This window comes from Rhinopithecus bieti, unplaced genomic scaffold, assembly GCF_001698545.2.
Source record: "Rhinopithecus bieti isolate Rb0 unplaced genomic scaffold, ASM169854v2 scaffold_18745, whole genome shotgun sequence".
In the NCBI taxonomy this organism is placed as follows: domain Eukaryota; kingdom Metazoa; phylum Chordata; class Mammalia; order Primates; family Cercopithecidae; genus Rhinopithecus; species Rhinopithecus bieti.
Genome location: NW_016809332.1, coordinates 1,148,887 through 1,171,880, shown reverse-complemented (window position 1 = coordinate 1,171,880; position 22,994 = coordinate 1,148,887). Strand labels below are relative to the sequence as shown.

The following is a 22,994-nucleotide window of genomic DNA, read 5'->3' as shown; positions in this document are numbered from 1 at the left end:
AGCAATAATATGACAAGTGAGAGCACTGAACCTTTAAATCCTTTCACTGGGATTTCATTTGCATTGCAGTCTATTCTCCATATCATCAATAGATGACTTTTGCTTCCCTCCTCTTCTAGTCTCAGTTAATAGCTAGAGCTTTCATTTGAAATTTACACATCAACATCATTGATTTTTAAAATATTTTAACGTGTTATTTATATACCTACAACTGGATTATCAATTCCTCAGAGTCATGAACATCATTTGCATCCCCATAGTTCCTAGTAGAATGCCTTTCACATGAAAAAAGTTCTCAGTGCACATATGTAGGTACCGACTCAATGAGCAATTAGGATTCTTGGCACACTTGCTTTGTACTGGACCCTTCTCTGTGTTCCAGAGTGTTATAAGCAGGTCCCTTCCTTTCCCTTTCCCTTTCCCTTTCCTTTTCTTTTTTTGAGATCGGGTCTTACTCTGTCATCCAGGCTGGAGTGCAGTGATATGATCTCGACTCATTGCAACATCCTCTTCCTGGGCTTGGGTGATCCTCCCACCTCAGCCTCCCATGTCGCTGGGACTACAGGTGTGCACCACCATGCCGGGCTAATTTTTGTATTTTGGTAGAGATGGGGTTTTGCCATGTTGTTCAGGCTGGTCTCAAATTCCTGGACTCAAGTGATCCATCCGCCTCTACTTCCCAAAGTGCTGGGATTACAGGCATGAGCCACCACACCCAGCCTATGCTTTTCATTTCATATATGTCCATAAAAGTAAATGTTATGCATGCTCATTTGGACCTTACCAACTGGTAAAGATTCTCCCAGTAGTCTTGGGTCATAAGTCGAAATAGAGACAGGAAAGCCCAGCTAAAGGTGTCAAAGCTTGTGTAGCCATAGTTGGGGTTTCGACCAGCCTTCACGCAGATATATCCTTCTGGACACTGGCTATAAGAGAGATAAACGGAGGTAGGGTCAGTATAGAAATTACAGCAATTTCAATTGATTTGACTTATAGGAATTTTCAAAACTGAAAGTTGCTATCTGTGACGAATTATCTTGCTTTCATTTCCAGAACACTTTAGGTGATTGCTCACCATGAAACTTACCAGACGACATTCACTAGGAAGACCAATAGAAAATTTAGATGCAAAGAAATATTTACAGACATTTAGAATGGCAGAGAGCTAGCAACCACACACTTTTGGCTCTGACATCACCATATTTCTACTCTTTACAAAGTGGCAAGAAATAATAGTTAAAAATTAAAAGCCAGAAAAAAGCCAAAGAGTGGCAAATCAATTAACCATTTCAATAGCTGGTTTTATAGAATTTTCTAAAATACAGTTAATATTTATAACAATTTTGTATTTACAGAAAAAGTATGAAGATAGTACAGGCCTTATACATTCCATGCCATTTTCAATATTAATATATTGTTATTATTTAATTGAGACGGGATCTTGCTATGCTGCCCAGGCTGGTCTCAAACTTCTGGGCTCAAGCAGTCTCCCACATTGGCCTCCTGAAGTACTGGGATTAGAGGTGCGAGCCACTGCATTCAGCCTTAATACATTATTATTACCTAAAGTTACTGTTTTATTCAGATTTCCTCATTTTTTTTCTTTTCTTTTTCTTTTTCTTTTTTCTTTTTTTTTTGAGATGGAATCTCGCTCTGTCACCCAGGCTGGAGTGTAGGAGCGTGATCTTGGCTCACTGCAAGCTCCGCCTCTTGGGTTCACGCCACTCTCCTGCCTCAGCCTCCTCAGGAGCTGGGACTACAGGCACCCGCCACCATGCCAGGCTAATTTTTGCATTTTTAGTAGAGACGGGGTTTCACAGTGTTAGCCAGGATGGTCTCGATCTCCTGACCTCGTGATCCACCCGCCTTGGCCTCCCAAAGTGCTGGGATTACAGGCATGAGCCACTGCGCCCAACCCTCAGTTTTTTTCTGAATGTCCTTTTTTGGTTCCAGGATCCCATTCAGGATACACATTCCATTTAGTAGTTATGTCTTTGTAGGCTCCTCTTGGCTGTGACAATCTCTCAGACTTCCCTTGTTTTTGATGACCACAACAGTTTTGAGGATTACTAGTCAGATATTTTGTAGAATGCCCTTCAATTGGGATTTGTCTAATGTTTGTCTCATGATTATATTTAGGTTATGGATTTGTGGGTGGAAGACTACAGAGGTAAAACGTCACTATCATCACATCATATCATGCCAAGGGTACATACTTATCACTATGACTTATCACTGTTGATGTTAACTTTCACCACTCACATTGAGGTAGTGTTTTCTTCCTTTTCCATGTGTACTCTTTGAAATAAAGTCACTGTGTACAGACCACATTTAAGGAACCTTCAGTATATACTTAAGTATATCTTAAGTATATACGAAAATTATTTGAAATTATTCTGCACAGGATATTTGTCCATTATTCATAATTTGTTTGATTATTCAATCATTTCAATTAACATGTAGTCATGGAGATTCGTTTTATATTTTGGATTAAACTCAATGATATTTCATTTATTTTCTTGTTCAAATTGCTTCATCTTTGGCCATTGGAAGCTCTTTCAGTTGACATCTGTAACAGTTTGACATACCCCATGGTTGTGGGTTGCATTGTTTGTTTATTTTTTAACACTTTCTTACTTTCAAGCACTATCAGATGCTCCAGGCCGATCTTTTATAATTTCTTCCCCAGTGCTAGAATCAATCATTTCTCCAAGGAGCACTAGTTCTTTTTATTGGAAAATGGTATTAGAAACCAAGATCTGGGTGCTAGTTGTGTTTGTTGCTACTGGGGTGTCATTGCTTCTAGGACGTCTCAGCTGACAGAACAAGGAGACATATATGTTTATAATTGCTCAATACTGGTACACATGCACAGTGGTTTCAGGATTGTTAATCTATACTACCATTGGAAACAACTTTATCAACTAGAGTATTGTTCCTTCTACCTTCAGTCTTACAAACCTCACTCATTTCCAAAGTTATTTAGGTTAGCATGTTATTACCCCACCACCTTCAGTGAGGTTGTTTCATATTTTGCAATACATTTATATATTTTTGTCACATACTCTATTTCTTCCTGGGATCCCCAAACCTCACAAAAGATTTCTTTTAATTCGTATACATTAAGATTCACTCTTTGTGTTATAAAGGTCTATGAGTTTTAACAAATGCATTATGTTTCATATTCACCACTATAGAATCTTAGAGAACAGGTTCTCACCCTAAAAAAATATCCCCTTTGCTTTACGTAGATAATCCCTCACCATGAACCCCTGGCAAGCACTATTTTCTTATCATCTCTATTGTTTTGTGTTTTCTAGAATGTCAGATAATTGAAATCATACAGTATGTAGCTTTTCAGGTTGGCTTTTCTCACTTAGAAATATGCATTTAACGTCTCAAAAAAAAAAAGAAATATGCATTCAACACTCATTAATACCTGTTTGTATCTTGATAGCTCATTTCTTTTTAATCACTAAATAATATTTTATTGTATGGGCATAACAATTTATTTATCTATACAACTCTTGAAGGACATCTTGGTTGCTTCTGGTTTGGGGTCATTATGAATACAGCTGCTATAAATATTCACATGCAGGTTTTTTGTGAAGACATACGTTTTCAAATTGGTCAGCTAAATACCTAGTAGTGCAGCTGTTGGATCATATAGTAAGACTAAGTTTATTTTGTAAGAAACTGCCAAACTCTCTTCCAAGGCGGTTGTCTAGTTTTGCATTCCCATCTGCAATAAGCAAGAGTTCCTGTTATTCTGCATCCTCATCAGATGTTGGTATTGCCAAATACATTTTTCAGTTATTCTAACAAATGTTAGAATAACTGATTTTTGTTTTAGTTTGCAATATTCTCTAATGACAAATAATGTTGAGCGCCTTTTTACCTCCTTAATAGCCACCTGTACTATATACTCATGTAGGGTATCTGTTCAGAACTTTTGCCAGTTTTAAGTTGGGTCATTTGTTTTCTTATTGTTGAGTTTTAAGAGTTCTTTAGATATTCTGGACACTGGTTCATTGTTTAGTTTAGTTTAGTTTAGTTTAGTTTAGTTTTGTTTTGTTTTGAGACAGGGTACAATTCTGTTGCCTAGGCTCTAGTGCAGTGGTCTGATCACGGCTCACTGCAGCCTCGACCTCCCAGGCTCAAGTAATCCTTCTGCCTCAGCCTCCTGAGGAGCTGGTACCACAGGTACACTACACCATGCCTGGCTAATTTTTTTATTTTTTGTAGAAACAGTGTCTCCCTATGCTTCCCAGGCCAGTCTCAAACTCTTGGGCTCAAATGATCTACCCCCTCAGCTTCCCAAAGTGCTGAATTACAGGCATGAGCTACTGCACCTGGTCCCAGTCATTTTTTTTTTTTTAAATATTAGATATGTGCTTTGCAAATATTGTCTCCCAGTTGGTGGTTTGTCTTTTCATTATCTTAAGAATGTCTTTGTAGAACAGAGGCTTTTACTTTTAATAAAATACAAATCATTTATTTCTTTAATGGAATGTGCCACTTAAATACAAAATGATTTTGTATTTAAAACTCATCACCAATGGCCAGGCGCAGTGGCTCATGCCTATAATCTCAGCACTTCGGGAGGCCGAGGCAGGTGAATCATTTGAGATCAGGCTCCCACTGATTCTACATTATGGTGAGTTGTACAATTATTTCATTATATATTACAATATACTAATAATAGGAATAAAGTACACAATAAATGTAACGTGCTTGAATCGTCCTGAAATCATTCCCCACCACCACCCTTGGTCCGTGGAAAAATTGTCTTCCACAAAATAGTCACTGGTGCCAAAAAGGCTGGGGACTGCTGATGTGAATTACTTAAGCCATAATAGGTATTCATTAAAGGGAATCGATTATTATGGTTTAATAGGAATAAAGTATGCATTAACCAAATTTATCCAAAATTTTATCTGGGCTTTTATGTTAATCATCATCATAATAAATAATAGTCAATAGGCAATAAATTCTTTTTTTAGAGAGAGAGTGTGTGTCTGTTATTTTTTTTTATTTATTAAAAAAATTTTTTTTGAGATAGGGTCTCACTTTGTCATCCAGGCTGGAGTGCAGTGGTGCCATCTCAGCTCACTGCTACCTCCATCTTTCACGTTTAAGAGATTATTTTGCCTCATCCTCCAGAGTAACTGAGATTACAGGTGTGCATCACCACACCCAGCTAATTTTTGTGTTTTGTAGGAGATACAGGGTTTTGCTATGTTGGCCAGGCTGGTCTAGATCTTCTGGCCTCAAGTAATCCCCCTGCCTCTGCCTTGCAAAGTGCTGGGATTACAGGTGTGAGCCACCGCTCCTGGCTGTTTTTCAGAGACAGCCTGTCACCTAGGCTGGAGTGCAGTGGTGTGATCATAGCTCACAGTGGCTTGGAATTCCTGGGCTCAAGCAATCCTCCTACTTTAGCCCCCTGAGAAGTTAGGACTACACGTGTGCATGACAATGCCTGGCTAGGTTTTTCTTTTCTTCTTCTTTTCTTTTCTTTCTTTCTTTTTTTTTTTTTTTTTTTTTTTTTTTTTTTTTTTTTGTAGAGGTAGGGTCTTGCTTTGTTGCTTAGGCTGGTACATACAATAAAGTCTTACAACTGGCTATGTGCTAGTTCAAATACTTTATGTGTATTGTGTAATTAATCATCACAACTGTTAAAGGGACAGAATATTACTCTCTCCATTTTAACAATGAGTAACTAAGGTACAGAGTGCTTAGGACACTTTTCCAAGTTCAAAGAGCTTACAAATGGTGGAGTTAGGATTTGAACCCAGGTATACATGAAGTGTAGAACCTATGCTCTTACCCACTACATTCACATAATAAAGGTTAGGAAAACTGCCAAGAAAAAAATATTCCCCAAAGCTCTATTTATATGACTTGTATATATTTTCATTAACTCTCTTAGATTTTTATGGCTTCACCAGTTTCCCTTTTTAAAGGATGACTCAAAATATATTTAAGTTCCATGTCCTAAGAGTCACTTACTATTGCCATCTCTCGGCTCTTAAAAAATTCCCTATTTTGATTTAAAATTAACTTACAATACTCTTAGGAAAATATTTAAGGGTTAGAGACTAAGAGCATGACTAAGATATTACAGCATCTCTTATTGCAAAATGTGGCCTAAAATAACTATTCATTATGTAGACTCAAACTTGGACATGCCTTTGGCACACATGCAACCTTGGTTTCTTCGTATACAGAAATTCATGCTCTTTCAAGAATGCTAAATATTTCAAAGCACTTCCCCAAGTGTGCTTGCACCCTGAAGACCACATTATAGTCTAGATCTTTTCCAGTTACAACAAAACTCATCCCATTGATACATATGTACACCAATAAAAAGGGACCCATCTTGTGTTCCTTCCTGTGTTTCGTAACAGCTCTGATGGATGCACAGCAAAGACAGACTCTGGGCCTTCACACACTGGAGCATCAGTTTAAGAACATCTTAACTGTGAAATTCTGGTGAAAGGTCTTCACAAAGGGATGATTTTTTAATGGCTCTGAGTTTGGACCAGTGGCAATCCAGTAAGGCAGACAAGGCACTTCCTAGGTGGGCAGCACCACTCTTTATCACATACATGGCAAGGCTACACATATAACCATGTAGATGTTTTCCTACTTACTTTTATTTTCACAAACCATTCTGTATCTTAGAAACTGTATTACGTTTCTTACCCTGCATCTGAGCCGTTTCCACAGAGTAAAGGGTCTTTTTGTCCATCCAAAACATAAAAGTGACCTGTTAGCACAAAAACAAAAACATTTTATTTCATATTAATCCTATTCACATTAGGAATAAATCAGAGTTTGACTATCTGAGACTAAAGGTGGCTGTACACCCACAGTCTCAACTATTTATAGTTGAAAACTCATTCAGCAACACTGAGGTTAACATAATGTGGCAATACTTCTTACTGTCATCTCCAATGTAATCCTTCCAGTTAAATGTGCTCATTGTTACATTAACAAATGTCCCATTTGAATCCATTGTGCCATTAAAGTAGGAGGTGGTGTTGGTTTCAAAAGCAGAATCGCTTGGGGGCCACTGCAAACATTTATTCCTCAGGTTGCCCATGAACAGCTGCAGCCCAATGAGAGCAAACACGCTCAGACAGAACACAGTCAGGATCATGACGTCAGAAAGCTTCTTCACCGACTGGATCAGGGCCCCCACAATGGTCTTTAAACCTGAAGAGAGAGAACTATAGGTCACCTGAGGAAGAGTGCCGGAAGCCATGATTTCTTAATAGTCACACACATTCTCTTTCCCGCATAAATGGTTGCTTGACTATTTAGACACCGAAGCTGTATGGATAGCCTGATGATTTGGGAAATAGATGAACAGCAGATTTTATACATGAACAGTGTGCTTGCTGGAAATTCAATATGAAGGTTTAAATATCTAGTCAGGAAGTTTTGTTTGTGTGGTTTTACATGCTGAACAAACGTACAAAAAAACTTGGAGTTATTTTTCATTTCAGATTTTGTGTTTCATGAAGCTATTTTCCACCAATCCATTCTTTACTCTAGCTTCCAAGCAGTAGTAATTTAGAGGAGAAAAGAATTTTAAGATAATGTAAGTCTCATGCCATACACATGCTCTTCAATAATAATCTTTTCTCCTTTGTAAAAGGAGATCCATTTTTGAACTACATCTGCAGTGAATGGTAAAATCCAAATCAGTTAGTAAAGCCATGGTAGTGAAAAAGAGAGAGAGAGAGCAAGAGGCCAAAATTAGCATTTTTTTTGAAGACGTCTCATGCAATTTTCTGTTAAACTCAAAGGCTGACTTTATAAATAAGCATGTAATTTATAAAATTTTAGGAGCTAAACTGACATCAAAATATCAATTGGCATTATTGAATGGGATGAACTATGATAATAAGCAACAAGGCTAATGCTGTAAGTCATTATAAATTGATTTCAAACTTAACAATTAAAGTCAGCCTCGGTGTTTAACCTAGCTCTCACCTGGAATGACTGAAATTGTTTTCAATGCTCGGAGAACTCTGAATGTTCTCAACGCTGAGACATTGCCCAGGTCCACAAACTCTGTCACATATCTGTAATAGGGGAGTTCACACACAAACACAATAACACACAAGAAAAGTTGGAGATATAAGGGGCCTACTACCTTACACCAGCTTCTTCTTACCTGGAATTACAGAAATAGTTTTCAGAGCTCTCAAGACTCTGAAAGTTCGAAGGGCTGAAACATTGCCTAGGCTTACAAATTCTGTTACATACCTGCAGAATTAAATCAGAGTTACTGATAGTTTTGGCAAATTTTATACTAAATAAGGACTTAATGCTGGGTTTGGAACATAGAGCCCTGTGAGTTTAACAAAAGGAGTTGCTATAGACCTCAGGGTGCCATATGCTGAAAGTTGCTTTTAAGAAACAAAATTGTGTTGCTTTATTTCAATGTAATTTTCACTAATATGAGCACATTTGTTTGCAAAACTAATCAAAGTACAGTTGTTGCTATTAAATTGTAGTCAATGAATAACTTCATTTTTATGAAGAGAAAGACTATATGACATGAAGATAATCCCATTTATTGATCATTTGCTGGATGTATTTACATTGCAATATGTATTCTAATATGTATTCTTAAAATACAAATCCATATAGTTAACTTGACTAACAAGAAAGCTCTACATCTAATATATAACACAACGACCTTGTTTGTGCTATGACTATTTTCATTCCTTTATGTTTATCAAATTTTCAAAATTACTCACGCCATCACAATGACACTGAAATCCAGCCAGTTCCATGGATCACGAAGAAATGTAAAATCTTCTAAGCAAAACCCTCTTGCCAAGATTTTTATAAGTGACTCAAAGGTATAGATTCCCGTGAATGTGTACCTAGGAAAAACATCCAAGCCAAAATTAACAATTTTGTTTGAACTGTTAAAATAAATGTTTTCAATCATAGCAAATCCTATCCTTTTGTGGTTTTTCATTAATATATTGTTCCTTACTTCTATTTATCAAATAATCTATTCATTTAATTAGACTTACAAGTCTGAGCAAAGAGTCAAACTGAAAAGAAAATATATTCTCTAAGAATCTAATTGCATTTAACTATTTGGGTTTTAGAATAATAGTTTCATGTATCTTACGGAAAATCATCGAGTTTCACCTTCTAGTGCAGCAGTGTCTGATAGAAATGTAATTCAAGTCACAAATGTAATATTCAAATTCCTAGTAGCAAGTGAAAAGATGAGAAGAAGCAAGTAAACTTATTTTTTATACTGCATTTTATTTAAGCCAATATATCTAAAATATGAAAATTCAACAATTAAGATTAGCCAAATTTCAAGGTACCATAGCCACATGTGGTTAGTGCCTTCCTCACTGGACAGTACAACTTTAGAGGCAACATAGCTTGGATTTAGTTATTTAAATAATAAAATATTTTATTCAAATTTCTTAATGAGTAGACTCATTTTGAGGGCTATTTTACATGTCTACTATAGAAAATATACTTCTTTTTTTAATTTGTAAGAATCATGCAGAGTTATAAACTGCCCCCCATTTATCTCTCTCCTTCCCTTCCTCCCTCCCACCCTGTGTGTGTGTGTGTGCATGAGTGTGTTGTATAGATATATGTATGTGTGTATGCACATATATTATCACAAGAAATGTTTCAGTTCACCAGTATTCTATATGTGTGTGTTTGCGCAAATACCAAAATATACGGATAAACAAAATTCTTAAATCTAACCTTGCATCAGCTACTATCTCTATGCAATTGGGCTAAATCATTCAAACCTTGCTGAAATTCAATTTTCAGCCTCCAAAATGGTGGAAGACTTTTCTATTTGCTGTTTAATGTCATGTATTTCTAGCCCTCTTTTCTTTGAGTCTTGACAATATAAGTTATTGCTGTTTTCATTCTTTTTTCAAAAATAATTGAGAGTACTTGTTTTTCAATATTGTGTTCTTTAAAAGCACAATTTTTTATTTTCAGAGCACTTCACCCAAGCCACAAAGATTTGATTTACTCATATTAAATTCATTAGATTTTCCAGCCTACCAGGATTTTGTATATGAAAAACGTTAGGGTCATTATTTTTGAAACGTTTTCTGTACAAATTTCTTTCATATGAGGGAACAAAGACATCAAGGATAATTTATGCAGATATCTCCAAGTCTAGTTTTCTTAAGTACATTCCCTTCCTTTTCTCCCCCAAAACTCAATTGATCTCATAAGTAATAATTGCTATCTTTACTTGTTATGAAGTAGCTGACTATTAGGAAGAGATATATTTTACAGTAGCAAGCTTATGTTTGCTGTGTTGTAGTTTGGATTGTTGTGTAACACACATAATCACCATGATATTTCTGTTTGTAGAGATAGTTGGCCTTTTAAAGACCTAGAAACACTGCATATGTATGTTCTGTTTGTTATATTAGTGGTTAGTACCCTGTGGTTTATGCTGAGGCAATTCTTTGTTATCTATAGAGTTACTAGGAATAAGATTAAAGTCCCTACTTTTGTTCTTGATTTTGGAAAATTAAGAAAATACTCGGGTACATTTGGAATGTATGGGAAGTGTTCATGGCTGTCTATGGAAGAGAGTGCTAGAGCCTACTGAGACAGAGTTCTACACAGAATAGGTATTCAAAAACGCTTATTAGTAACTAGGTTGGGCAGGTAAGTGGGAGTCAGGGGACCTTTATCTTTCTTGGCTAAGCCCACACTAGGTTCATAATCAAGCCTTCAATTCTGCCTATGTCACAGGTTTTTGTTCTTTTAACTTTGGTGTCTTAGAACCTTGAAATTTGCCTAATTTTAATTGTTGAATTTTCATATTTTATATATATTGATATAAATAAAATGCAGTATAAATAAAATTAAATAAAATGCAGTCTATAGAAGTGCCTTGCCTTACATAACACTCCCCTCACTATATAATATGGTTCTCAAGTCATTTTGTGTATGCCACATCTTTGTACAGGGACTGTATCATATATCAGTGACTTCAGTTTTCATCTCAGAACTAAGTTATCTTCTTTTTCACTGAACCCAGGGTTTGGGGTAGTAACCACTACTACTTTGCTGTTTTCCTGCTGGCTTGTTTTCAAGCTACTGAAGACAATTGATCAGGAAACCTGTGCAAAGTTTTCCAGCTGAATGATGTGAATCAAAAACTTTCTAAAGCTAAGACTGCTTTCATAATGGGTATAATCATCTCTAAGTTATTACTGTTTCTTTAGAAAGAAAGGTCTACATATTCAATTGCCTTTTTTTTTTTTTAAAACACAGTCTCACTCTGTCATCCAGGCTGGAGTGCAGTGGTGCGATCTTGGCTCACTACAACCTCCACCTCCTGGGTTCAAGTGATTCTCCTGTCTCAGCCTCCTGAGTAACTGGGACTACAGGTGCGTGCCACGACGTCTGGCTCATTTTTTGTATTTTGAGTAGAGATGGGGTTTCACCGTGTTGTCCAGGCTGGTCACAAACTCCAACTACCTTCTTTAACGATCCTTTAATAAGGTTATACAAATAAATGAAATTGATACATGTTTAAATGCTTCAATAATTTCTGCTGGGAAAACCACCTACAGAATAGTCTTACATAGGACTGTCCATTTTGTTAATTCCAAAATCATGTATAGCAAATGAGAGTTCTAAGTTAAATGGCCTTCCTCAATGTAAGAGCTGGATTCTCTATTACAATAATTTTTAGGGAGCATTTTCAAGCTACCTTTTTTTAAAAAATAGCATGTTAAATTACTGATAAATAATGGTTTAGAGTGGTACAGTAAATCCTCAGAGAAATCTATAAAAACAGAACTAAAAGTGGCAGTATTTGTTACACTATTTTGTCTCTGATTGTATATTACTTTTAAAATATAACAATAAAAGAACATATTATATTTTTTACTTAACCAGTCAGATACCTGAATATTGTATTATACTATATATAAATAGCCTATATAATCCAACCACTTTGTTTCACTAGAAAGTATGTTTCTTTGATGCAAATAACCTCATCTGTGACTGAAAAATAAGAAAATGAAATAATGTTACGATGCAGAAATTGTATTAGTTCATGCACAGTTTTCCCCAGCATGTTGATGTTTTGAAACAGTGAAGTGCATTTTTTTCTCACACTTAAATGGAAAATCCCTTACAATAATAATAATAAAAAGATCTTGATACTAATACAGAAAATCCACAGAAGTGTTTTCTTTTAGTGCAGCAAGGGCCTGGTTTAACATCCTGAACAATTAATGTGCTTAGACCTTTCTCCATGTATTAAAATACAGAATGAAGCATTTTACTTTGATGAAATCATACAAATATCCCCAGTCTATGTTTCAAGGGAGAAAGGATGAGGCCCAGGATCTGAGACCGCAAAGAACTCAAAGGCTATGATTTTAGATACAAACATCAGATGAGACTCAACTGGGGAAGTGTCTTTTTATTGGGATTATTATTGTTTCTATGTTGTATTCTAGTTACAAAGTTCCATAAGTTTTAGTCTCCCCCAATCATGTGTCCCTAAGCCTTGTTATTTTATGAACACAGTTTTATGGAAGACATTTTCTTTCTTTTATGGAACACATCTAAGCTGTTTCAGCACACATGTTGTGTATAAATAACTTACATATCTAAATATAGCTTAGACATCTTAGATGTATAATTAAGACATCTACTTAATTTAGAGCTAAAAACCTAAATCTATTCTATTCTATTTGAATATAACAATAATAACTACATACTAGAATAAAATAATTTAATTTATCAAATTACTCAAATGATCATAGTATTTTATCTCAAATGATTAACAATGATTGAGGCTTAATTTTAGGCTAGATGATTGATTTAGTTTACCAGAAAGTGTATGCTAACTTATAACCTCTCTTTAACAGATATTGTCATGAGTTTGTTGGAAAAATACTTACCTCAAAGAAGAATAACTCCCCCAAAGAACTTCCCTTATCTTCTTTCATATTATGAAAATAACTTTTTCTTAGACAGAAATGGAAACCATAAGTCAGACTATACCCACAAGGAGACTGCTAGAGAATTTGAGTGTGCATTTCTCATTCCAATAAGTTATTCCTACTTACTCTACATTCTTTGTCCAGTCGGGAGGGTTACTCAAGGTCATAAATACACAGTTGGTCAAAATAGTGCACATGATAAGCATGCTGAATAAAGTAGATTACAGTTAAGGAATAAATGTTAGTAGGTTACCATGGCCATTTATAAATGATCCAAAACACACAAAAAAGTTTATCGATGCAAAAACTATGAAATTAATATTACTTATTTGTTTTAAAACAATTATAAAATAATAAGACACTTCAAAGCCTGTGATATGTCCTTGGTGCACTCTCTTTTTCATGTTATATAATATACTCACAAAACTGAATTTAATAGAAAAATGATCTCTATTTGAAGTAAATGCAAATTATTTTGCATTCCAATCAATTGTGTGAAATTGCCCTGGAAGAATAACTCATCATCCCTTAGTAAGTTTATAGTATGCCATAAGTGTAAAAGATGTATTTCAGGTACGTTCATCCCCACTGACTTATAAAACGTTAACGAATGCAATGTAAAAATTGTGAGAATGTAGAGCCCAGTATAATCAAAGATTACATTGATTGAGAATTCTACCATAAATAGTAGGTTTGTAGTGATGTAACTTACTCCTTTATGCTTTATAGCATAAAAGAGGGAGATCCAATTTTGTCCTGATAAGGTAATGTTATTTTCTAGCTTTTTGTTTACACTTTAGATTGTGGGGGAACCCAGCAGACCATCTGGCTATACTCCTGTGTCTAGTCCACATTATACTTAAACAGACAGCACTATTCTGATGCTCTTCTGAGAATTAGCTGTAGTACGTTCTTTTGGATTCTAAGTCCTGACTTCCCTATAAGAAAGTTTATGATATTTTGAGATAAATATTTCATTTTAGAATATAAATACTTTCCAACATCAAGCCATAGAATGAGAGAATTCATACCTCAAAAGGTTATCAGTCTCATTTGCCCTGTCTCTAGGTGAATCAGTCTTTAAGTTATATAGAAGCCTGCTTTGAATCTGCCTGTACAAAATGCCCATTCTTGAACACTGCCTCAGAAAATCACCATTCTATTTTATTGTTACTTGAGAATTTTCTTGAAATCCACACCTATTCTGCCCTTTTACATATACTTTTTGACTAACATTGTAAATAGTTTTAAGTTCGACTTTTTGATATACATTCTCAACCATGTACATGAGCACATAGTATGAGTTTAATAAATATTTACTGAAAAAAAAGAAGGGAATAAGATGGAAGGGAAAAAGGAAGAATGAAGGAAGGGAAGAAGGAAGGAAGGACAGAAAGAAGGATAAATCCAGGTGCTGAAGATATAGAAACAATTAAGGCATAAAGTTTGAACACTTGGTAATACAAATAGTAATACTAACCATAATCTAATCTTTGGCAATGGTTATACATGATCTCATTGAAGCTGATAAAGGTGTAAGGAGATTTGCTCTTTTTCCTACTATATAATATATTTCATTAGCACATTCACTGTCATGGTTGGTTACATATTTTTTTCTGTAATGCTGTAGTCATTCTATAACACTCTTGTTATAAATAGTGGAAAAACAGTGCAAACAAATGAATTAAACTAACAATGTTACCATTAATCTCAAAGAAATTTTACAAATACTCGAAAACATAAATGACATTTTCTTTAAAATCAACTGTTAGAAATAGCATTTAGGCAATTCACATTAAAAGGATATGAATGTACCAAAATCTTGATAGCAATTTTCCTAACAGGGTTTAGTGGAGTTAAAATATACAAGGCAGAGGTGGCACTGAATCGGAAAATTGCCTTTCCTTTATTCATTACTATAAAAGTCTGAAAAAGAAAATACGAGAAAGAACTTACTAAATTAGACATGGGCTTATTTAAAGAGCTTACATACATGAAGAACTTTTTACAAAATAGAATTTGTTTGTTCAAACTTGTTTGTTTAAACCAGTTGATATATCATAACTACAAACATGTTAGATGTTTAAATTAACATATAGTTACAAATAAGGATACTATTTACTATTATCTAATCTGTCTCTAAGATTCCAACTTGCTGATACTGACAATTCTACACAAATTTTTTTACGGAATTGTAATGTAGCTTTACAGATTCCAATTCTATTTAAAGCTTACCATCTGTCTTCAGCTTTGGTAAGTTTTCAGATTACTCTGTACACATTGCTACTAAAATAATCTTTTATAAATATTTTAATTACATCAAATCTTTTAACTTAAAAGTTTATGACGGCTTCTGATTGTCCCTGTAGATTTAAAATGTTCAAACAGGTTGAATAACCTGATTTTGCTGACTATAGATGTGTGAGAAGCGATCAGCTTCTCAGCTAATACTGAGGAGGGATGGATGCATTGAAACTTAGTCTGAAATATCCATTTCAAAGGGTGTTCCACAATTAAAATTCTATGATCTGAGAGCTACAATCCATCCACTTAGCACTAGCTATGCTACAAGTGATTACCTACCATGTTCCTATAGAATCATCTTTTATTTTTTTCCACTAGAGTCATCTTTGCTATGGCCAATTCAATTCAGTTGTCAACCTCACTCACAACCAATCAAACTCTCCCTATGGCTCTGAATATGAGTGTCATAGACTCCTAGAAGAAGGTGGCAACTAAAAAGTCATTTAAGGCCAACTCCCTTCATTTCAGGTAAATGTCTCCATAACACACCTCACAATATACTTCCACCTACAATGGCCCCCTATTATGTCAGAGGTTCTTAATCCTGCCTGAATATTAGGCTGTCCTGTAGAGATTTTAAAATTGCCAATTGAATGAAAATTTCTGAGGGATGGGCGCAGACTTGGGTATTTTTAAAAATTTCCTGAGACGATTCTAATATGCAATCAAAGTTGAAAATCCCTTCTCTCTGGGAATTTTCTCACCTATCAATCACCTCCTTAATCATGTCCTTCCAAATAAATCACACTACCTCCTGATCACTCCCTAATTGTTTCTCTTTACCAGTAAGTCTTAGTATATTAATTTGCACTCTTTTACATGTTGCTTGTAATTATACTCAAGTAGCAATTTACACAGTGTTCATTCCGATGAGAACTAGGTTAGAAATTGTTATAAACCATTGAGCATAAGAGCTTGTAATCTACTTTTTCTCCATTTTTTCACAGTATTTAATAGCCTGGTTTGCAAATAAACACTTGTTTTAATAAAATGTGGGTTTACCTTAAAGGTACTATTTACCTTTAAGACCTCTATTCTCTATATCCATTGACTTAATAATATGTTTCTGTCCTTTAACTAGGGGCTATATGCCATACATTTATGTTCACTGACAACGTGCTTTGTTTAAATAGGTAGACAAAAATATTTATATTGTCAGTATTAAGGGGAGGGAAAACAATTTCTCTGTTCATTGCTCTTTTGTATTTAAGACCATGGTGCCAACCATTACTTAACTAACCATTTTCCAGAAAATGAACAGTTTTTCTGTTCATTATCTCTTTGTATTTAAGACCATTGAGCCAACCATTATTTAACTAACCATTTTTTTTTTCAGAAACTATGCAGTTTCTCTGTTCATTGCCCTTTTGTATTTAAGACCATACAGCCAACCATTACTTAACTAACAATATTCCAGAAACTGCACTCTATAAATGTGAATAGTTTTATGAAGTGGGCAAGCAAACTATTCTTTACCAGCAGCAGGATCATGTGTAAGGGACAGTGGACCTTGGAAAGATTGTTGCTGAAACACAGAAGCATTAAAGGGTTGCCTTGGAGTCACAAGATTAGATTATTTAATATTACAAGTTGAACAGTCAAGATCCATTTAGGCTTTCAACAACAGCAGTAACTTGAAAAAGCTCACCATAATTTAAGGTGCAGGCACTCATGCTCTTTTGAAACAATTTCCCTGAAAAAGCAATTTCTGCTTGCAACATTAGGAAAGGGTTTCATTTTGAACTATCTCCAAAAACAGAGTGAACAGCAATAAATTATCCCTTTAAACATGGAACCCTTTGCTCCTCCTGCAAGATTAGCCTTTGTAGTACTAGCGGAATTAAAGCTGACATGCTAAGAGCATCTTCGTTGAATGGATAGGTTCTAAAACAGAGTAGGCCTTAAGACTACAATCCCAGTTTATTTCTCATGAACAATACCTGACACAAAGAGAACCCTGAGTTCTGAGAAATGCAGAGTAAAATACTAATGTCCTGTATAGTGAAAGAATTGCAAGAAAAAGTTTGAAATGATGGGGCTCTGATGTTATGAAGAGATATACTAAACTGAAAATTACTTGAGAAAATGACAGATGAATAGGGGAGGGATAAATTGTAGCAATTCTAAAGTTATGTTTCCAAGTAATGATAAGTAATGATGTGACTTAAAAAATTAATACTTCTTATTGCTACTGACATCATACTGATCATCATTGCTACAGCTGGAAGTATGTTAAACCAGCTATTTTGTACTCTGGAATGTTACTTGCTGCTTTTTCCCAGGTAAACGCATATCTTATAAGTTTACTAAAAGTTTTACTACTTTGTGGCGAGAATAAGATTTACATCTCAATGATTAGGACCACATCAATCTGAGAATTCAAAAAATGATGTAACCAACTTTTTAATATTCTCTTTTATTTTATTATATCAATAAGCATAGTATATCATTTCACTTAGTGGTTCAGAGCTCTGGCTCTGGAGACGAATGCCTGGGCTCAGATCCTGGATTCACCACTTAAGGAGTGTGGTCTTGAGCAAGTTACTTCACCTCTCTGTGCTTCACTTCCCCATTTACAAACTGAAGCTAACAATAGGACGTACCTCACTGGTTCACTAAATAGTAAAGGAGTTAAAGCACTTAGCAGTGTTTGACACAGTATGAGCACAAGAAAGGTTAGTTATGATTATCACTGTCACTGTTATTAATAGTACCCTGGTCAAATTCAGTGCCATTAAAATACATTGTGATGTTACTCATTTAATTAAATTAGGTATTCAAAATGCATCACTAATTAATGGTGGCAAAGAGTTACATAATGCTTTAAAGTTTTTAAATGCCTTTTATCGGTGTCTTTCCATATAATTAACACAGCTTCATAACATATTTTTAAATTCTAAAACCTCTTCTATTAGCTTCTTCCATTACTCCTTCTATGCTAAGAATGACAAATTACTTCCTTGTTTAATAGCACCTCAATCTTCATCTTTACGGATACTTCATAAACGAAAGCAGTGCAGCCAACAGTAGAGACTGTCTAGATGTCTCGCAAGATGGTTCACAGCCACTATGAATAAATCAGGGTCTAAGTCTGGCTCTCAGCCACGGAGGCAATAAAATTGACTTTGTCAACAACAGAGGACAATTCTGTTTTTTAGTGGCAGACTCACATTAACCAAACTTGAAAACCTGGTATATAAAATAAGAATGCCAACCTATTTATTTATTTAGACAGGACCTTGATCTGTCACCGAGGCTAGAGTGCAGTGGCACAATCATAGCTCACTGCAGCCTCAAACTCCTGACCTCAAGCAATCCTCCTGCCTTGGCCTCTCAAAGCCCTAGGATTGCAGGTGTGGGCCATCATGCCTGGCCTCCAATCTATTTATTTACAATGAGATACATGACCTTCATATGGTCTGAGATAATTGTAGGGATGTAGCCAGCACGTTCTTTTCTTCAAGCAGATTTAGGGGAAAACAAATTGGAATCAGAAGGTTTCTTGCTGAGTGTGGAACCCAAGCCAGCTGACCTAATCGAATGATGTGGAATGTTTAAGAGCATGTGTTAGGTAGTTTAGTGTAGCCCCTCCACAATGAGGTGGTCTGGCCTTTGGGAAGAAAATCCTTTCAGTGCTGCTACTAAAGTTCTGTCTCCCTTGGAAATTACTAACGCTTGCCTCTATTGTTCTCCTTTCGTTTCGCCCTTAATCCTACCTGGCTGATTGATTCACTTTTTTAAGGACACTTCCTTTCTTTAAGTAGCAAATATTTTTAATCATAGCAGAGTGAATCATGCCTCCTCTCTTAAAGATATCTTTACAAATATATCCTTCAGAGCAACAGTTTTCACCGGATAATAATGTTTTTCCAATTTCTTGGGGGCAGGGAGGGGGGGTGACTTATTGTAATCATCATAACTAAATTTCAAATTTTCTTTATCAATTCTATAGTAAATTGTTGAAATAAGTTATTTTTAGAAATACATGAATGTGTTAAATGTTGCCTTTTATGAAACTAGCTATAAAAAGGGTAAAAGAAGAATCTGTTTAACTATTTACATGTACTTTTATGGCTTTAAATAAAACATTAAAGCTTGCTATTCAAAGTGTGGCCATGTAACAGCCTGATGGTTTGTAAGAAATTCAGGATCTCTGGCCTTACCCCAGACCTATGGATTCAGAATCTGCAAATTAAAAGATCTTGAGGTAATCTGTATGGATGTGCAAGTTTGAGAAGTACTTACTTAGAACAACAGGACTAATTCCATGTCTGAATGGTTGTCATTTCCTTTAGCCATCACTGATTTTATAAAGTTAAATTATAAACTTTTAAAAGGATGTGCTTTGACAAATAAAGGTGTTCAATATCTTCCATAATCTATGTCATCAACTCATGGTGATATTAATTTACCTTTAGTTTCTACATTGAACCAGTTTCATGCTTATAAGTGTAAAATATAAATCGTGGTTATAAAATGCCTTAATATCCAATTAGAAAGAATAGAGTGTACCACTTATTTTTTTATATTTTCTATAAGATACTACCCAGCTAGTTTAACTATAGAAACCAACTAATTCTGATACAGTTATGCATTTATTTTAGCATTAGGAAAGCACAGTCATAACTAGTAATTTAAACCATGTATAGATGGAGAAAATTTGAAAGTTCTTTTTTTTGGCCTTCCAATTTTGACATTTTTTTCTTCAGGGTGATGTTTTAACAGTATAGGTGATCCAGAATCTAGCATGCCACAAACTATATAAGGTTAAGAGAAGATCCTAATCATATTCTAGGTGACTGGGGGGAAAAAGGAATCTCTGAGTGAACATGCTTCTTCACATATTATCTGCCTATAGGAGGGTGCTAAGCAGAAGACTATTTATTGTCCTCCGGAATACAAATTTTTGTGAAGGTACATCAAGTCAATCATGAACTAAAAAATAATTAAGTACAACATACACTCATAATTCTTTTCTGCATCGGTATTGTTCTGTAGACTATCCTGTGCTTGAACATATCAGCCATAACAGATATTTCACTTTGCTGATATCAATTTTAATTTTGACTATCTGAATTACTGTGAAATTGTAGAAATCATTCATCTATTCATATTTCCACACTGTAACAAACTCTTGACTTCATTTCTTATAAATGTTTGTTTTATTATATTGTGCTAAAAATAAGTGACAGTGAAGAGTGTTATAAAATCTTTAACAGAAGAAAAATTACGATGCTGTATATAAGGCCCAGAAAAGTATATTACAGTTAAGAGTTTAATTAAAGATTTATTGGAAGTCTAAAACCAGTACTCACTTTCTTATTGATATAGTAGGGGTCCAGATCCTCCAGGGGCTCTGACACCATCTCTGGAGGAATGTCTCCATAAATAAATGGAAGGTTCTTTCCAGCTTCCAAGTCACTATTTGGCTTTGGTTTGTTCTCATCATCATTATCTTGTTCCTTTTTGGGTTTCTTGGCTTTCTCTTCTGCAGCACGTTTTCGATAGCAGCAAGAGATTCTCTAGTAAAAAGGCGGAAGCTTTCAGGTCCCGGGGGTACCAACAATGCCTGTGCCATCTTTTCATCCTGCACATTTAATTACGTGTAGCTTCTTGCATATGAATTGCCTGCAATAAAATAAAAATTGCATGAGAGTTAGGAAAGCAAGCAATTGGGTATAAGAAAATCAACTAAAATGTCATTTTAAGTAATTTTAAAGCTATAAACATTAAGTCATGCTTTTAGCACCACACTACACATTTGAACTTGGAAACTTTGTCATTCAACCTAATTCTCAATAAGCCAAGTTTATGAATCTATCAAAAGTCTGTACTTAATGTTAATTAGTTTGATTTAGCCATTCTACAATGTATAGTATATATAATACATATAAACATTATATTTTATCTCAAGTATATATAATTTTGTCCATTTTTTAAGAGCATTAAAAAATTCTGTTTTGACACCTTTCCACCAAAACATAGTATACTTTCAGCAAAAGAGTAATGCCAGCAAAGTTTGTCAATAAAATTGCTTAATTATTCTGCATAATACCCCCCACCTTTTCATAACTTTGTAATTCCCCAAATAAAGAAGTACTGGTAACAATGCAATTATTGTGATACATCCCTGATTCATACAAATGAGGATAGAAAACGAAGTTTTGCCAAACCCAACTGTTCTCGTTGTCAGCATCATTGACAACTGCTGCTCCAGAAAAGATCTGATCACCAACCACCAGGGACATGGAAGCCACTGCCTCCAGAAAAATCTATCTTTTGTATTTCCTTTCTTTTATTAAGCCAGACTCTGTTTCCTTCTGAGACAATGGAGAATATGTTTACTTCTTATTTCAATCTGCTGCCCTTCAATTATTCCAAGACAATTTTAACATTTTCCCTGAATCTTCCATTTAGTGTAGTGGTTAAAAGCATGGACTCGGGTGCTAGACTCTGTCTGTTCTAAACCCTGGCTCTGTCGCTTATGAGCTGTGTGATCGTGGACAAAGTAACCCCTTATTGCTTGACTTCATCTATAAAAGGAGGATAGTAGGGAAGCCAATCTCCTGGGTTATCATAAGGAATAAATGAATTAATTATGTTGTGTCTAGAATAGCTTTTGGAATTAGTAAGCACTATATTACTGTAATTTATCATAATTAAATTATCTTCAGTTTCCCTAGCCCTTTTCCCTCTTTTATGGTTTCAAGCATCCTCACAATTCAAACCACTCTTTAAACAAGTTCTTGCTGTACTGGAACCACAACTGTGACCAAGGAATTAAAGGAATGAACTGAGAAGTGCAGCGTATAGGGGCACACTCACACATGCCGATCACCTGGCTGGGAAAGAAGGGAAGGCCGACCGATGGAGTGGCCCTGCTCAATTTCTCAGGGAAAGGAACAAAAATCTATTTGCAGGATACATAATAGAACTATCAAAACCACAAGAAATTGGCTACGTAAATTTTGAAACATGAGTTATTTTATTTTCATTATGCCAAAAATCACATTTAAAAACAAAAGATACAGAAACAATGACAATACCAAATAAAATAAGTACATCAGTCATCTTATAAAAGAACCTACCACTATGGCACCAAAGTCATGATCAAAGTCATCTGTGACATTTTCCCTGTTCCTACCATTCCCCTCTGCCCCTACATTTATTCTAGGTTCCATAGTATTTTATCCCTAAATGGCCCTCTAATTCTTGGCAGCTCACTACATGTACTTGAGCTTACAATCAGAAGCTCTGGATCTTTTAGTAACGTAAGAAAACAATATAGGTTATTATGTGTGTGTGTGTGTGTGTGTGTTTAGTTTATATCTTAATTACTAGTTCCTTGATCTGTTCCAACGACCAAAAAAAGTGTTTTTATAAAATTACTTATTATATTCTACTACTATGATTTTTTTGAGATAGTGTCTCACTCTGTCACTCAGGCTGGAGTGCAGTGCACAATCACAGCTGACTGCAGCCTTGATCTCCCTGGCTCAGGTGATCCTCACACCTCAGCCTCCTGAGTAGCTGGGACTACAGGTGCCCTCCACCATGCTTGGATCATTTTCTGTATCTTTTGTAGAGATGAGGTTTCAGTCGCCATTTTCCCCAGGCTGATGTCAAACTATTGGGCTCAAGCCATCCGCCCATCTCGGCCTCCCGAAGTGCTAGGATTACAGGGGTGAGCCA

At 35.3% G+C, this 22,994-nt stretch overlaps 1 protein-coding gene across 1 annotated transcript in view; it reads right to left on the bottom strand.

Annotated features, from left to right (window-relative positions):
• The window catches only part of SCN3A (sodium voltage-gated channel alpha subunit 3), a 117,671-nt gene that overhangs the window by 68,305 nt on the left and 26,372 nt on the right, over positions 1–22,994 (bottom strand). The window contains 9 exon segments of the mRNA XM_017889190.1: positions 785–926; positions 6,706–6,769; positions 6,946–7,218; positions 8,002–8,093; positions 8,775–8,903; positions 13,125–13,214; positions 14,806–14,924; positions 20,618–20,802; positions 20,805–20,930. Of these exon segments, the coding sequence (XP_017744679.1) occupies positions 785–926; positions 6,706–6,769; positions 6,946–7,218; positions 8,002–8,093; positions 8,775–8,903; positions 13,125–13,214; positions 14,806–14,924; positions 20,618–20,802; positions 20,805–20,880 (1,170 nt within the window). The 5' untranslated portion in view covers positions 20,881–20,930.